Source organism: Eulemur rufifrons, chromosome 17 (genome assembly GCF_041146395.1).
Source record: "Eulemur rufifrons isolate Redbay chromosome 17, OSU_ERuf_1, whole genome shotgun sequence".
In the NCBI taxonomy this organism is placed as follows: Eukaryota; Metazoa; Chordata; class Mammalia; order Primates; family Lemuridae; genus Eulemur; species Eulemur rufifrons.
In genome coordinates, this window is record NC_090999.1 from 88,104,518 (window position 1) to 88,122,205 (window position 17,688).

General features: G+C 41.4%; 1 protein-coding gene across 1 annotated transcript in view; it reads left to right on the plus strand.

Annotated features, from left to right (window-relative positions):
- SNX24 (sorting nexin 24) overlaps nucleotides 1-17,688 on the plus strand; it is a 150,362-nt gene that overhangs the window by 123,391 nt on the left and 9,283 nt on the right. The window contains exon 4 of the mRNA XM_069492243.1: nucleotides 17,326-17,420. Within this exon, the coding sequence (XP_069348344.1) occupies nucleotides 17,326-17,420 (95 nt within the window). The remainder of the gene's footprint in view (nucleotides 1-17,325; nucleotides 17,421-17,688) is intronic.

The window sequence follows — 17,688 nt, forward strand, 5'->3', positions numbered from 1 at the left end:
TGCATTCTTCTGCTCCAACTTGAAGTGGGCACCTGCTGTTTAACGTAATTAGTTTCAAAGGGAATGTCAGACCAGTCCTCAGGAGTTTACTCTGACCCAAAAACCCTCACAAGGAAATATCAGTGAGACAAAACAAGAAAAGTTATCACAGTTGGGAAGCTTCCTCTCACTGCATTATTCGGACGTGTGTTTTAAAAGAGTCCAAGCTGCTGTCTGACTCAGTTATTTTCTGTACTGAAGACAGATTGCTCTAGCAAGTAGCTGTTTTCCTCTTCCAGAAATGAAGACATGGTGGGCTGTGTAAAACAAATTAGAAAATATTTGAAAATGTAACGCTAAATTTTTAACATTTATGATAATAAGATTTAAAAATTAAAAAGAAATTAAGCTAGTCAATTTTCAACCTGCATTTTTCCACATGCATTAAAAAGTATACTGAACAAAGCTGTTTCCAATTTCCCCTTTTATCCTTATTAAAGTTCAGATTGTAATGAGCTGTAACAAAGGGCTCAAAAAGCGACTTTGGGTAGCAGGGTACATTTAACACCAAATGAAAGCATCACTGTTCTGTTTGGTTTATTTTTCCCAAGATTTAGATGAGCAGTGGCTTATCTTGTTGGTGATTTGTAAGCCACATCCTAGTGTCATGGCCCTCTTTGTTTATTTCCCTCTGGCAGCCTCCTTGGTTGAGTCAGCCACAGCCTGGCCCTGCTCCAGAGCTTAAGAAAGCAGCCGCGGGTGCCCCTGTGGCCTGAGGGTGAAGCGGGAGGGGCTGGCCCCTGAAGGACCAGAGCTGGGGAGAGAAGGACCCTGAAGAGCACTTCAGGGAGCAAGTGTGAGACTGGATCCCTAACACTCCTGACTCAAGGGGCAGACGTTGTCCATCTTGGAGGATCTGGGCTTGGTTTTATTAAGAAGGACGGCAGATCTTTTAACATCTCAGAGGCAGTTTTTCATCCATAAAATACTTTTGAGCTTATCTACCTCAAAGGTGGTTGTGAGGATTAAGTGACCTAGTATATGTGAGGCCACTTAGCAAGACAAAAAACATTATGCAGATATTAGATATTATTATTTTTTTCTTAGCAAATTCCTTGCATCGTTTCCTACCTGTCTGTAAATCCTTGCCACAGCATTCTTATGGACCGAACTTCCAGCTGCTTTTGCTCAAATACTTGCTGCGGCGGTACTTGTTACCTTCCAAGCAGAACATTCCATCAGAAGGCTTCGGTTATAAAGTTTCTCTTTCTAGTAAGCCAAAATTTGCCTTCTCAGTATTTGCCCTTTTTGGCCCTGATTCTGCTTCTAGAATACTCCTCATGCATTCAAAGCCCTGTCTTGGGTGTGAGGTCCAGCGGTGAGTGAGGCAGACTCAGTCCTGCCCTCGTGGAGCTGGAGCTGAGTACACAGAAACCACGTAAACATATCAATACGATATTTACTGGGGCTATAAAGGAAACAAGTGAGGAAGTGAACAAAGGTTATCAGAGTAAGAACCGTTGCTTGAGTTCAGGTCGTCAGGGCAGGCACCTCTGCGGTGGCATTTAGGCTGAGACCTAAGAAGGAGGAGTGTGATCCGTGTGAGGTGTGGGAAGGCGGCCCGCGGAGCACGTGCAGAGGCTGTGGGCAGATGGGGGCGCAGCGGGGGGTCTGGAGCCCACTGTGGCTGCAATTCTGTGCACACGTGGGGAGAAGCTGCAGGCGGGGCTGTTGGTGGCCTGCGTGGGAAGGTAGGGAGAGGAAGCTGGGTGGACGGTGCATTCATTTGCCGAGGTGAGGAAAGTGGTGGGGCTGGAGGGGAAGGGGTTTGTTGTTGTTGAAGGAAATACTGAGTTCTGCATTAGACCTTTTGAATTAGAGATGTCTACAAGAGATTCAGACCCAGATGAGACGGGCAGCCTGGAGAGGTGAATTCAAACCTCATCAGTGTTAAGGCTGGGAAACCCACAGCGATCAGTGCCCTCAGGGAGAGAGGGAGTGTGGGCAGAGGTGAGGGCACCAGCCAAGCCTTGAAAATCCCGTTTTGGTAGAAAAGGAAGAGGCAACAAAGGAGGGTGCGACTGTGATAGGAGGAAGCTTAGAAGAGTCATAGAAAAAACAAATGAGTATTTTAGGAAGGGGGTGGTTGTCTGGTTGGGTAACGGCTGTGCAGAAGTTGAGTAAGGTGAGGATAGAAATGGCCATTGAATTCAGCAAGATGAGAGAGACCTGTGACCCTGACAGGCGGAGGATGGTGGAAACTGAAGCCAGTTTGCAGAAGAATGAAGGGACTGGACCTGAGAAGGGGAAAGAGCATCTCTTGAGAACTTTTGCCAGGAAGAGCAGGAAAATGGGCTATAGCCTCTGAGGGAGTTTTTGGTTGGTTTGTTTTGTCTGTTGTTTTATAATGAGAGATTCTAGTGCGTGTTTACATGCTGATAGGAATGGATTCAGCAGAGGTGATGGGAAGATGGGAGGTAGATAGGTGAACGGATGGATGGATATACTTAGTGAACAGGCAAGAGAGTGAAGAGCAATAACTAAAAAAATAAATATTTGAGAAAGGCCAGGGGGTTGCTGAGAGCCAGAGCTGAGCTGCTGGAATCGGCTTCTGACAGGAGGAGCCCCCCCCGCAGCAGGGGAAGGAGAAGGTTGGTGGAGGTGGAGCGTAGGTAGGGTCAGTGCAGTGAGGGGGCGGAAGATCCGGTCCGGTGGGAGAGTGGAGGAAGGGGTGGGGGAGATAAAAGGAGAAGAGAAGATATGAAATGAGTAAAGATGGATTCTTCTCCAGCAGTGGTTTTCAAAGTGTAGTTCCTGGACCATTAGCTTCAGCATTAACTGGAAATTTGGTAACTTCTTTGAAATGCAAACTTTTAAGCCCCACCAAAGACCAGCTAGCTCAGAAACCCAGCGAATTGTGTCTTAACAGGCCCTTTAGGTGCTTCTGATACTGACTACAGTTTGAGAACCACTGTTCTAGAGAAAACTAACAAGATTACTGGACGCTATTTTGAGGATAAGAGCTTGAATCTTAAGTGAAACCAGCTTGTTTGTACTTTGTGGTTTTCTCATGGTGCTGGGCTGCTTGAGTTGAGGCGCAGCCAGCCCTGGGCTGTCCTGAGTACAGCAGAGGGAGCCACGCAGGTGGGATTGGAGGTGTTTCAGGGGGTGGATTCCAGTGGTAGCTCGGGGAATGTTAAACTGGGCAGGGAGGGCAGAAAAGTCAGAGGGCTAATGGGAGTGAGAAAGTACTGGGTCAGGGTATCAGAGGTCTCGCTGATAATCGAGGGCCAACACCATTGCACACAGGGGCTTTGTATGGCAGAGCTAGGTCATGTCTGAACCTACTGGCCCGCAGAGGTAGTGCTTTGAAGATCTGGCTAAATGGACTCTGTGTACAAAGTGTATGGAACAAATACTTTCTTTGGCCTGTGTGCATGCATTAAGGGGCCAGGAAGTTACAACATAATTGGATTACATACAAATCACAAGCATTTTAAAGCAAAGCTAATAATGATATAAGTCAAACCGTGTAAGAAAGTGTTCTCTTTCTTTAAATCAGCTATTTAAATAGCTTCTGTAATAGATTATTTTTTATCTAATAGTACTAATAATAACTTATATTTATTAGATATACCAGGCATTCATTTATTATTTTTAAATGTATTTATTTATAAGTAATCTATATTTACTAGATCACTACTACATACCAGGCACTGTAGCAAGTTCATAAGCGTGAGTCTCATTTTATCATGACTGTAACCTCTGAATAGATACCATTATTGACCCTTATTTATAAATGAGGAAATTGAAGCACAGAGGACCTACCAAATGGGACTAAAATTTAATTCCAAACAATTTAAGTAAGTAAATGTTCAAAAATGCATACAATTTTTATAAACCAGAACTACCTGCCTATCACTTCTCAGTTAACTATGAAATCTCTGGCTGTCCCAGAGTGATCTCACCCAGCTGAGCCTCAGAGAGATACAGTTACATAGCGAAGCGTGTTGGCAGGAAGGAGGAGCACACCTGTCAGGGCCTCCCTAGCCTGCTCTCTGGGTTGGGACAGGCTGGGTGTGAGGGTGGTTGAGTAGACTACTGCCTGGCCTGGCTCGTCTGCCGACTGGAGTGGTTGGTGTGCAGACCCGACAAGCTGTCTACATTGTCAGGGATGGGTCTCTCCATCGTAGGGGGTGGTGTCTTTGTGCATCTCCTGAGCCTCTGCCCAGGCCCAGTGATGTGTCGCCCCTCAGTTGGCTGTGCACCCAGGGACAGCCATGGGCAGGGAGGAGAAATGAATCCAAATATGTTATCCGGAGATGCCAGAGGCACGTCTTCCAGCTTCTTTTTTATTTTCCTTTTAAAAAATAAATTAGTGTTTCTCCTTCAAACTTAGCTAAGATCTTCAAAATGGAAAACCTCTGCTTAAAGATGTATGCAGTCATTTTAACTTGCTAGAATATTAATGTAAATCCTTGCTATCTCCCATTAATTGCTCTTCATAGAAAGCTTTTAAAAGATCATAAAATTTGTGATTAAAAAGATCTATTAAAGTAGCATTGTATTTTCTTCCACCATCCAATGCTAAATTACTGCCCATAGCTCATTCCACAGTGATTCAGACAATCCTTTGTAAAGTAAGTTTAATGAAACACGCCATTTCCATGGCGATACTGTCTATGATTTATTTAAAAGACCCAATTGAGGAGGAAATTTTCCAAATAATCAGCTTACATTTTTCTGTGTTTAGTCTCATCTTGTTACCTGTATGCTTGATTTCTTTACTGCCTCGTGATCAGTGTTCTTACCTGCTGTGTTAGGTGTGTAAGTTTTCCATGTATTGTTCCTTGCTTTTTATAGACTGTGCAATGTCTGTGTGAACCTAATTGATTTTTCATTTTTCATATGCTATTCTTTACGTTATGGACTTTTTAAAAGTAGTAAATTAAAAGTATCATATCAGGATTATTTTTTTTCCCCCCAAGTATTCTACCCAGTACTAAGGTCATAAATTAAAGACAGACTATCAGAGTCAAGCAGGGTGGCGCACACCTGTAGGTCCAGCTACTCAGGAGGCTGAAGTGGGAGGATCACTTGAGCCCAGGAGTTCAAGGCTATAGTGCACAGCGACCGTGCCTATGAATAGCCAAGGCACTCCAGCCTGGACAGCATAGCAAGACACCATGTCTGTCTGTCCATCCGTCCTCCCTCCCTCCCTCCTTTCCTTCTTTCCCTTCCCTCCCTGTTTTCTTTCTTTCTTTCTATCTCTAATTTTTACAAAAAAGAATATTAAAATTGCTTTTTTTTTCCTTTTCTTCTTTCTTTCTCTCTTTTTAGAAAGTAGTCTATTCAGTACTCTGTTCTATGGGCCAAAAATAGGACTTTACAATCTGCAGAGGCAAGAGGTCTGTATCAGTAGGGCTTTGTGTTCTACCACAGATAACAACCCAAATACAAGGACTTAACTAAAATTATGGTTCATCTTTCTCAAGCACTGAGAAGTACAGTGGTAAGTAATTGTGGGTTTGGTTCACTGGCTCAAGGTTATCAGCGATTACATCTCTTTGATTCTTTTGGCCTTTCCCTCATAGTCACAAAATGACAGCTAAGCTCAAAGATCTTACCCATGGTCCAGGCAAGAGGACGGAGGAAAGGGGTGGAGAGATGAGCAAAAGGATGAGGGCCAGTGTAGCCTGACCATCCATCCACTTTGAGGAAGTCCCATCCAATGACTTCCATTGACATCTTACTGGCGAGATCTGTGTCACATGCCAAGGGACAATGCTGGGATGGGGTTTTGTGGCGAAGTGTTGTGAGGGGCAAGTATTGTTATTTTCATTGGTTTTTGTTACAGTTGTTTGCTTTTTTTGTTTTTTAGCTTGGAAACTTGCCATGCACCCCAACAACATTGGTGTTCCATTAGTAAGGAGGAAGGGGAGAATGGCTCTTTGGTGGACAACTGGCAGTCTGTGCCACAGCCTCCAGTGGCAGGCGGCAGGCAGTGGGTGTTGACGCTCACGCGTGGAGCAGCTTTCCATGCATTTGTTCTGTTCCTCCCTCCTGAGGATACCTGGGAGCCAATCAGAAAAAGGCTCATACAATCCAGAAAACTCACAGGGAAAGATCCATGTCCATTGTTCAGTATAGGGCCAAAAAATGTCTATAATTTAAGTTATGGGACGATTTATTTCGGTGTTAGATGTGGGCTAGAGTAGATATGTCCTTCTTTCTGTGAACTCAGAGAACAGGTCCCAACTTGGACTTACTGTGCAGTCATGACCAGTCATGGATATATAGGCCTAATTTCTCATCTTTCTTGCCATTGTGTTCTGTCTCCCTAGGTGTTGTCCCCTTTGGCTACTGCTACTTACCTGTGTGTTTTATGTGAACAGTTTCATTGGTTGCGTTTTCTGTTGTAGTCTAGAGGCCAAGCGCCTCCTCCTACCTATCTTGATAGATTTGTTTTTAACTTTAGACCCATAAGCCATCTCCACAAGTGCCTCTGTTCATTCTTTGTGTTGTGTCTCTGAGGACTAGTTATGCATCCTGAAATAAGTCTGTTGTTACACTCTGTAGCTGTTTCCCATTGTCTTCCCACTAAGTACTGTGCACTTTGAACTTTGCTCATTGAGCATTCCTAAATTCATATAAAACATTAATTGCACTACTGTAGCATTTAAACAGGCGACTCACAGGGCGTGTAACTGGACAAATATAAAATGGTGTTGGAAGTCTCCATTTTAAAAGAAATGATGTTAGTTCAGTACGCTATGTCTTAACTATAGTTCAGTAAGAATGTGTGTGCCTGGGAAGGCCTCATTGCTCTCAACTACACCCGCTGAAACCCAGCTGTGCTGGAGCTAGGTCCAAGTGTGCAGTATATAAAGAAAGAGAATGCTAAATGAACTAGAGGAATAAACTAGGTAGTTGGGGGAATGTGTAAGGGACTTGAGAGAGCAAATTGTTTTTAAGTGCTTTAAACACTTTAAAAACATCAATTCATCAACACGCATGGGCTATGCTAATTGTAAATCTTTCATTAAAAACCGGTCTCCTGAGGCCATCTCTAGGCAACATCTTACAAGCCTAGTTGTGATTAATATTTCTTCTTTAAAGTAATAAGAATATGCTTCCATAAGCATATTCTATAATTTGTATTTAATTTAGTGCCTTACCACTTTATTTGAATTATTAAATCAGTTTTGGTTTGCTTTGCTGTGATGCGCTAATATTCAAATGGGTTAGTCCCCTGATCTTAGGTTTGACTTACAGGTAAGTATTAATAGCTAATTTATCATTGCTTTTAGAATTTGTTTGTTTGGGTTTTTTTCTATTGGATCATCAAGAAAATACCTCATAAATTTTGGTGTTACATATAAGGCACATTTTTATTCAACACACGGGTAATTTAAATGGATCAGATGTGTATAATATGTGACTTTAAAGTAATTTTACCCAATCATTTGCTGAAAAGAATTGAGTTGGTCAGAAGTTGTCAAACAGATTTTGAAATGTTACAAGGCCAGATCCTTTTGTTTATGGTTTTGTTTTATTTTCAGGTTTTTAAAAATATAATAGAGAAATTGATAGAATTTATTCTTCTGGAAATCGTTGTATACTTGTAAGAATTAGTTCTGAGGTTAATAATTTTAAATTTTAAATGTTAAATCCAAGGAAAATGAGGAATGTATTTTAAGATAACCAATTTCAATGACTTCTTTAAATTCATCTCTGGAATAAATTAAGCTTATAAATAAAATTGAAAAATATATATTGGGAAATATAGAAGATTCCAATAAAATTCAATAAGAAGAAAACTAAACTATGCAGCAAAGTGCTATTGGGCATGTAGTAAATGTCAATAAATATTTAGGGAATGAAGGAATGAATCAGTGAATCAACACATCATCCAAATAGCAGGGGGGTTTTTTGTTTTTTTAGTTTATTTTTAATTTTTTAATTGTCCAGCTAATTTCTTTCTACTTTTTTAGTAGAGACAGGGTCTCGCTCTTGCTCAGGCTGGTCTCAAACTCCTGAGCTCAAATGATCCGCCCGGCTCGGCCTCCCAGAGTGCTAGGACTACAGCCGTGAGCCATGGCCCGAATAGCAGTTTTGAAACTAGAGATACCTGGGTTCCAATCCCACATGTTCCCTTATCTTCTTAGAAACTTTGCACAGGTGATTTAGCCTTTCTGAGCCCCAAATTCCTAATATATAAAATTTTGATAATGATATCTCATGGTATTATGAGAATTAAATAAGATAGCCTGGCATACTGTAGACATTAAGTAAATATTATTGTTATTGTTGTTATAAATCACATGAAAATTGCCATATTTGGTAGACTAAAATTGTTGAAAGTTAATATGACTTAACCTAGTATTTTTTACATTTTATTTATTATTTTTTTTTATTTCAATAGATTTAGGGGGTACAAATGGAGTTTTGTTACATGGATATATGGTATAGTAGTGAAGTCTGGGCTGTTAGTGTACCTATCATGCAAATAGTGCACGCTGTACCCACTAGGTAACTTTGCATCCCTCACTTCTCTTCCCCCCTCCCCACTTTTGAGTCGCCACTGTCCATTATACCACTCTGTGTGACCACGGGTAGCCATAGCCTAGCTCCCACTTATAAGTGAGGACATGCAGTATTTGGTTTTCCATTCCTCACTTATTTCACTTAGGATAATGGCCTCCAGTTCCATCCAAGTTGCTGCAAAAGATATTATTTCATTCTTTTTTATGGCTGAGTGGTATTCCATGGTATATATATCCTACATTTTCTTTATCCACTCATTGGTTGCTGGGCACTTAGGTTGATTCCATATCCTTGTGATTGTGAATTGTGCTGTGATAAACATAGGACTGTAGGTGTCTTTTTGATATAATGATTTCTTTTTCTTTGGGTAGACACCAATAGTGGGATTGCAGGACTGAGTGGTAGATCTACTTTTAGTTCTTTGAGAAATCTCCATACTGATTTCCATAGAGGTTGTACTAATTTACATTCCCACCAACAGTGTACAAGTGTTCCCTTTTCACTGTATCCATGTCAACATCTGCTGTTTTTTGAGTTTTTAATAATGGCCATTCTGATTAGAGTAAGATAGTATCTCATTGTGGTTTTAATTTGCATTTCTCTGATAGTGATTCAACTCAATATTAATCATTACATCACATAAAATGATTCTGTTATTCACCAAAACCCAACTTGAGGGTTTAGGGAAAGTAAACTCAGTGGAAATCAAGCAGGGAGGAGGGGGTAAAAGGGGAGGGGCAAAAACCTATCTAAAGTCCTGCCGAAGACGAGCTTATGAACCAAAAACTACAAAACACAGAAGAAAGTAAACAGCTATGAGTGAGAGTCAGTAGACTCAAAAAACAGTAGGATTAGATCCTAAGAACTTCAGGTATTAATAAAAGAACAATTTAATGGGAAACAAAATATAAAAATGTTTAAAATAATTGAAGACATAAGATCAAGAATCTAAGAAAAATAGAACAGGCAGATTTGAAAAGGAACGAAATATGAAATAAAAAGTATAGTCATTAAAATTAACTTGATGGGTTAGTTAAGAAGCATTTTAGAGACAGCCAAAGAGAGGCTTTAATGCATGGTCCCCCCATCTGAGGAACACTACTGCTGTTCCAGTTACAGTCAACATACAAATAGGATCATGTCACGTACACCTAGATACCCACCTACCATCCACTCACAGAAGATCACATCATGGCCCCTGAAATCCTCAGAAGAGAAAAAACAAACTCCTTCACGTGGCCCTGGAGCCCTGCCCGACCTCTCCAGCTCAGGTTCTCCCATCTTACCGCTTAGCTTCATTATTTTCTCTGGCCTTCTATCAGTTCTTCTAATGTCGTGCTTCTACCTTTCTTAGGCCTTTGAACAAGCTGTGCTTTGTGTTTGGAATATCCTACTCCATTTACGTTAACTCACTCATTCAACTCCCACCTCAAGGGTCACTTCCCCAGGGCAGCTTTCCTTCATCCCACAGGTTAATAGGATGCTTTGTTACTAACGATCAGGGAAGCTAGCCACTTGCCTTCAAAGTACTAATTCAGTTTATAATTTTATATCATTACTGTAATTATTTGAATAGCATCTATCTTTCCCACTAGACCATAAGGCCCAGTGGGCAGGACCATGTTTCTTTGGCTAACCATTGTGTCCCTAGTACCATGCTTGTACTTAGTAGGTGCTGAAAAAATATTTTTATATAAATAGACGGTCCAGGAAAACACAGAACATAAGTTTTGACATTAAAATAGCTCCAAGGATGATTGATTTTCTAGTTTCTTTTGTTCTATGGTTAGTTTTGCCCTTTTACCTACATTATCAGAAATGATACTCCTTTTTTTTCAAATCTGCTTAAGTCAAATTATATTGTTACTTTGCACAGATTCTTTGCTGTTTTAAATAGACCCATTTCACATTCAGCTTTTAGTGCAGGTCCTTGGATTTGTTGCAAGATAGTCTATAAAGCCCCGTGGAACCATAACAGATGTCTGTTTAAATTCCGTGAGTATTGCAGTTTTTACCAAGGCACAGGGTGGACAGGTCTTAGGAATGGTGTCACATGTGGAAAGAAGGTTGCATGGTGCGGTGGGTTCTTCAGAAGCACATCTGATTTTTATTTTTCAGGTGATCATGATCCTTCTTGGATCTGTTTACTGGCTGCCTTTTTTTTTTTTTTTTAATGTGTTCCTTTACTAACCTGACCGTGGCTCATTTTGTAAAATTGTGACCAAGTGCAGGGAAGTGGGTAAGGAGAAGACAGGACTGCAAAGCATCTGTGAGCCAGTGGATTTGGGTCCCAGAGGATAGTGACACTGTGGCCCACTCACTGCAGTGAGGAGGTATTGATTTTCCTCCCTCCCCGTGCTTAGCTGTACCTCTGAAGTGGATATGGTAGGAAGCGTCTTTCCTGGTGAAGAGAGGAAAAACTGTCGTGGTGAACTCTGTCACCTTAACAATTGGACATTTCAAACCAAACCAGATGGAATGGGAAAAGGGCTTAAAGGACTCTTGTAAACCTCCTGACTTAGTTCAGTACCGTGGCTTTTGGGACAGAGAAGTTCCCTACAGTTTAAAGCAACCTTGATAGACAATGGGAAGAAATATGTGGGTGTGTAATGTCTTGAAAAGGGAATAAAAGGATCAAATCAGCGAAAACAACACAGCTTTGTGCAGTGATCTTGGAAGGTTAGCAAAGTGGTCTTGTCCAAGTTTTCAACAAGATGTTCCATTCCTGTTATAATTGGCTGCCGAGTAGGTTTGGACCTAACTAGAATGCCAGCGTTCGATTTCACCGTGTCCTCGGTGGAGATGTGTCACCGTTTATGCTCGCCTTAGTGACAATTTTCTAAAATGGAAACTCGTGGGAAATCATTACAGTGTTTATATGTCTCCCTTGTCGGACAGCGTTATCCTGTGATATTTTACCAGTGTTTTCTACTGCATGATGGCATCTTGCGAAGGTTAAGGCAGAACAAGTCCCTCTGTAATTTTGTGACTACATTTTACTTCCTGAAGAAGAAAAGATAACTGACAATTAAGTATTTGGGATGTCACAGAAAGAACATGTGCAACTAATCAATGGTATCCTTTGGGAACATGATTTTATAAAGCTGATAAGGTAGAAAAATTGGGATTTTGTGATTTGTGTTACATGATGATAATTGCACCTTTTCAATAAAAAAGACATTTCTCCTGGAGTAAACATTGAGCTTGCAGGGGCTGCTGGTAGCAATGCTGTTGTTGTTCTGCCCCATTCAGGCAATTTTTTGTAAATGCTTTCGTAGAGTGTAAGATTTTCCCATTCGTCTTTTAGAATATTTCTGAAGGACTATTGGGTCTATTTTAAGGGAAATCATTTATTCTTATGAGTAACATTGTATAAAGAAAAATAATTTTTTTTGTTTTTTATAAAATACATCAGTCACTCAGTTTTAATATTTATCATAGTTGGATGTAGTAATATCAAAGTAGGTCACACAATATACCACACACTTATTATGGTTCTTTGATTTAACCCCATTTCCTTTGTGCATCTTAATAATAACCTGATTTTTAGTCTACATTCATTCTTTTTCTTTTTTATCTCTCTCTTTTTGTTTTTTAATAAGTAGCGGGGAGTGAGGTTCAATTTCCCTGGGTTTTTTTTTTTGTTTGTTTGTTTGTTTGGTTTTTTGAGACAGAATCTCACTCTATTGCCCTGGGTAGAGTACAGTGGTGTCATCATAGCTCACAGCAACCTCAAACTCCTGGCTCAAGGGATCCTGCTGTCTCAGCCTCCCGAGTAGCTGGAACTATAGGTGCATGCCACGAGGCCAGGCTAATTTTTCTATTTTTGATAGTGACAGGGTCTCACTGTTGCTCAGGCTGGTCTCGAACTCCTGGCTTCAAGCAATCCTCCTGCCTTGGCCTCCCAGAGTGCTAGGATTACAGGTGTGAGCCACCGCGCTGGCCTACTCTACATACATTGTTAAGTGACCAGTTGGGTGGAAATTTCTTTAGTGCATTTTTCTATTAATTCTATAGCATCTCCAGTCTGCGTGTGTATTAAAGAGCACAGGATATGTAGACATTCTTTGATGCCTACTCCTCCCAGACCTGCGCCACTTTTGCTAGCTTTATTGCACAGGCTTTAATTTAGAGATAGACTCCTTCCCTGCTGGTTATGACAGTACTTTCTTCTTATTCCAGCAGCTTTGAAAATGCTGGCTAACCAGCCACCACCTTCCTTAACAGAACCGTTAGTTAACTTAAAGATCACTGTCCCCTTGGCCCTCCACTGCCGCACTCCATGCTTGGTACCCGCTGTTGGATGACCTCTTTTTATGGAAACTATTTTGAAATCTTTTAATTATTTTCTTTGCTTGCCTCTAGCTCTTCCTAGGTTTATTCTTATTTCTCTTTTGGGGGGGAGGGGCTGGGGGCGGGGCTTGCTAACATTGCAGTGAGCGGAGTGAGGGGATTGTTCAGCTTATTTGACACCTGGTGGAAGCAGCACTTCTTGCTGACCTACCACTTGAAACCCCAACCTTGTAGTAAGCAGCAACTCTGCATCTTGCATCTGGATGATTCTGCCTCTTACAGTGTTTCACTCAGTCCATACACCTGTAAAATGTAATGAGATTTATTTCTAGCTCTTTCTCCAACTCACCACTTTCCTTTTGAATTCAGACGTTTTCCTGCATAAACCAGTTGCTGGGCCACGTGTGCCACTTGCGTCCAGGAATGGGACAAGCAGTGCCAGAACTGGACCACCAGTCGGCAGGCGTCAGTCAGGAAGCACCGGGGCTGGGGCCCATGGCCACCCTGCGGTCCAAAGTGCCCCTCGTGCCGGGTGCAGCACACGAGAGCTCCGCCAGCTCCGCCAGCTCGACTCTGACCCAGCAGCCATAGAGCTTTCCCCAATATTTTGTTGGCTTTGGGAACCCTCCACACCACTGATTGTTGCTTTTTCAAGTGATACATAGAGGACACAGAAGCCATGAATATGAATTACTTTTTAGAATCGGCGCAGCAGATTTTGGTCTAATCAGATAGAATCCTTTACCGTGGTAGTGTCACTGCCAGACAAGTATTTTCAACCTCAGCCCAGAGCTGAAAGCATTGATGGATTCTAATAGTGAGGCAGTGCACCCCCAGCGGGTGCTAATTGACAAGGAGGGAGAGGGAAACGAGGAGGCCAGCGTGTCCTTTGCGGAGCTGGCGTACAGCGCGAACCCCGCAGTGCACGAGGCTCCGGGCCAGAGGACAGTGGGCCCAGCAGTGTTGCTGCATCGGCCGAGCCAAAAGCAGGTGTCCTGGGCTGGGCTGTCAGGGGCCACTGAACCTCCTGCCACTGAAAGCACAATTATATGTAGGTGTATTTTCTGGCAAGCACGATACTCAGCTTTTATCTGATTTTCAAAAGAATCCCTGAATTGTGGAGGGCTAAGAAGCTCTGTTCACCAGATGGACAAAAATCTAAACTTCCAAAATGAATGAAATAGATTGTTGGGAATTGATATAACAAAAATACTCAAAGGAAAGAGAATTAACACCTATTGAATGCTAATTGTATGTCGGAGACTCTTGGAGACTCATTTAATCCTCACAACAACCCCTTAAGGTAGACAGAGAAGGGATCCAAACCCAGGTCTTTCTCTAAAGCTCACATGCCTCCTACACCACAGAGCCTCTCTGAAGAATGAAAATGATTAACTATTGAAGACTGATCAAAAATAAACAATCTAAAACCATGGGGAAGTAGGATTTGATATTCAAAACTGTGGTTTGTTTTTAAAAATTAAGAGCTCATCTGTTGAATAAAGTTAGGTGATTTGAACCGGAGTAGGGTCCAAAGTACATGAGGTGAGCCAGGGTGCAGCCGCAAGAAAGGGAAGTTCCTCCGGAGCAAAAGCTTTTCGAGAAGCTGAAACGTTGTGAGGCCCCGCTACACTGCTCAGTGTCTCGCGAGTGAGGTCATGTGTTTATGAACAGAAGGATTTGGTTGAGCTGATTTAATTCCTCTTTTGTACGTCTGCCCTAAGTGATGACAGTCATTTCACTGTACATAATCTATTAACATAGGTAAATTCTGCTATATTACACTTCATCTCTGCTTGGACTGCAGTATTAATTCTTTTCTTATAAGCTTTTAAAGAGAGTTTGGGAAATAGTCCTGTCCACATAACTGGAGGCTTAACCCCAAGTGCTGCCTTCTTTATAATTCAGTCTTAAAAGCACATATTGGTCATTGTTTTATGAAAAATATTATTTGAGAATATTCAGTGAAAATTTAACAAAATAATATAAATTTCTGGAGTTTTTTATATTCCTTTTTGCCCCTGTAGCTTACGTAAAGCAATGTGATCATCTATTTGGAGAACTCTGTTTGGGGAGGCTGAGCAGGATTAATTCCTGTCCCTGTGTTGCAGTGTAAACAGCTTTTTGCCTGTCTTTTGTCATTAATGATCATGCCGTAGCTGTAGCCAGTGCATTGTAAGCCAATCTGTCAAGGCAAATAAACAATTCACCTTGTTAAAATTCCCTAAATCTTGCATTAATAAAACCAAAGTAACCCCCTGAACACTCAAGAGATGTCTTCCTCCATACTGCCGTGATGGATGACATGCCTAAAGATCCTGGAAATTAAGTAGTTCAGGTCATTAAAAGTGTCCCTCACTTGTTATTGATTTAATTTATTTTAAAAAGGTGGGGGTGGAGATAAGAATGTTACACCCTCCCCCAATTTTTTTTTTAATCTGAAAGCTACCACTTGTACAGATAATTAAAACTATTGCCTGGGGGAACAGATCTATATTTGTTACAACATTAAGCTTTATTATTCAAATAAGTATTATATCATCCCCTTGAACAGATATCTAGAAAAACTAGGTAATCACTGAAACTTGTGTCATAGTAAAAAATAAAAATACCTTGGAGTTTTATATGTCTGATGATTCTTAGAACTTTCTGAGTTCTGGGCACTGAAATCATGACCTCTGGTCACCCAAAAATTTCCTTGGGTAGGTAAAAATTTAGATGAAGATGAAATGATTGAAGGAAACTTAACTGAAATAGTAATAGTAATAGAAATAGTAATTTAACTGAAATGCCTGGGAGGAGGCATTTGTTTTCTCTTTATTTTCTAAACTTTCCATTTTTCTATTTTTATAATCAGGAAAAAAGTAAACACACATATACACACAGGGAGGGAGGGATGGTTGGATGGATGGAAAAACACTTAGAGAATGCATATATCTATATCACTGTATTCTAAGGCAAGTTCAAGTTGTTGTTTTGTGTGTATATTTAACTTGTTTATCACTAGTTTTCTCCACCAGCCCATGTTCCAGTGGACCAGTTGTATTCACCGCCATATCCCAGTGCCTAACATAATAGATGCTCAGTAAATATTTATTTAATGAATAATGTGTAACCCCCACTTTTATTGCTGAAGCTTCAGTAGACACAGTGGGCTACGTCAGGAATAGTAGCAGCCCCCTGTAGAGCTGGCTGTCGGGATGACCCTCCCCAGGACAGAAGGGCAAGAGGGTTGTGCGCTAGTGTGGAACAGAGGGCAGCCTGGGAGGACTGGCAGCCTGGACAGTCACTCACCCCGTTTATATGTCCTGAACCAGGTGACAATATTCCAAAACCTGGCGAGAAATAGGGCAACTCGGTATGTAAACTATGGCTAAAAACAGGATGTTATATAGAGCCAAGTATACACAAGATACACGTCATTCAACATTGCTTTTGTTACTAGTTACGTATCTTGTGCATGAGCTTGCAATGTTCCTGAACAGCCGTGTGAATGGGATTTCACATTCACTTCTCACTGTTCTTCAAACAACATGTGCACTCATTGAACAAAACTTACACCATGTTAAGTTATAAAAAAAAATGACCCTTAAGAATAGTTATATTGATTTCAGGGGTCATTATATAATCTTTGATGCTTTTCTCATGTTGTCTTTGGAAAAAAGGGGCGAGGGGATGGCAAATGTGTAGTCATTTCGCACACTGGGCCAGATCTGTGAAAATACATAGGTACGAAAATGGACTCTGTAGCTCTCCGTCAGATTTCTCCTTCAAACTGCTCAATTTGGATCTCTGAGTACTGACGTGGTTGTGCCATTATGCCAGCTACTTAGCAGAGCTCCCTAAATGGAAGAACTCTATAGATTTTTTTCAGTATATACACTGATTTGCACTTTGGCAGTAAAGTTGTTAGTGACCCTTTAAGTGGAGCTGTCCAAATGGCAATAAATGTCAGTTGATCCTAATGCCGAAACGGGTGATAGCTGAGGGGTCTTGACTAAATCTTTCAGTTAGAAAAACCATTTATCGTATTTCCTAATCAGCAGTGGTCTCCTGTGGAGATATACACACACACATGCACACACACACACCCAGACCACTTCATCACTCAGTAGGGAAAATTTGATTTACATGTCTTAGCAGCGTTGCTGCTGTCTCCAGGTTTTGAAACATTCACTCTGGCTTAGAATCTCCATGAAGGCAGGGACCAAATCTAACTGGTTCCCCACTGTCTTGTCCCCTAGTCAGCATCGGGCATGCAGTAGGTGCTCTGTAAGTGCTGGTTGAATGGAAGAAGAGATAAAATGCAGCGTTTGCTAGCGCTGCACACCTTGCTGTCAGCCCGAATCCTTGGTGGGTGACATGGGGACCACTCCTCATACTGATCGTGAGGAATGTTGCTGGCAAGAACTTTGATGGACGGTTATGACTTTTTGAAATAGTTTGTTTGATTGATCACCTAGCAAACTTCACTCCAGTTTCTAATTCTGTTTTCTGCTTTCACAGGCTGTCATTTTAGAAAATGAAGAACTTCCCAAACTGTTCCTTGATTTTCTAAACGTGCGACACTTGCCCTCTCTACCAAAGGCAGAAAGTTGTGGGTAAGAACTGTCGTTTACATATTGGATGCATATTTTAAGTCACTCTTCAATAACCAAGTACCAGTTGGCCTAACAAGTAGCCCAGAGTGGGGCCAGAGGGGCCGCCTGGCCATGCCCATTCTTTTGACTTGGGACAGCCCTTGCTCGCCCCCTGCTTGTGCCCAAAGGAAGTCCTCATCCCTGTCTTGGCCAGGTGGCCAAGGCTCAGTAACTCATGGTTAGACTTAAGGAATCGACTGTTTAAATTATGCTGTTACATAGAGTGATG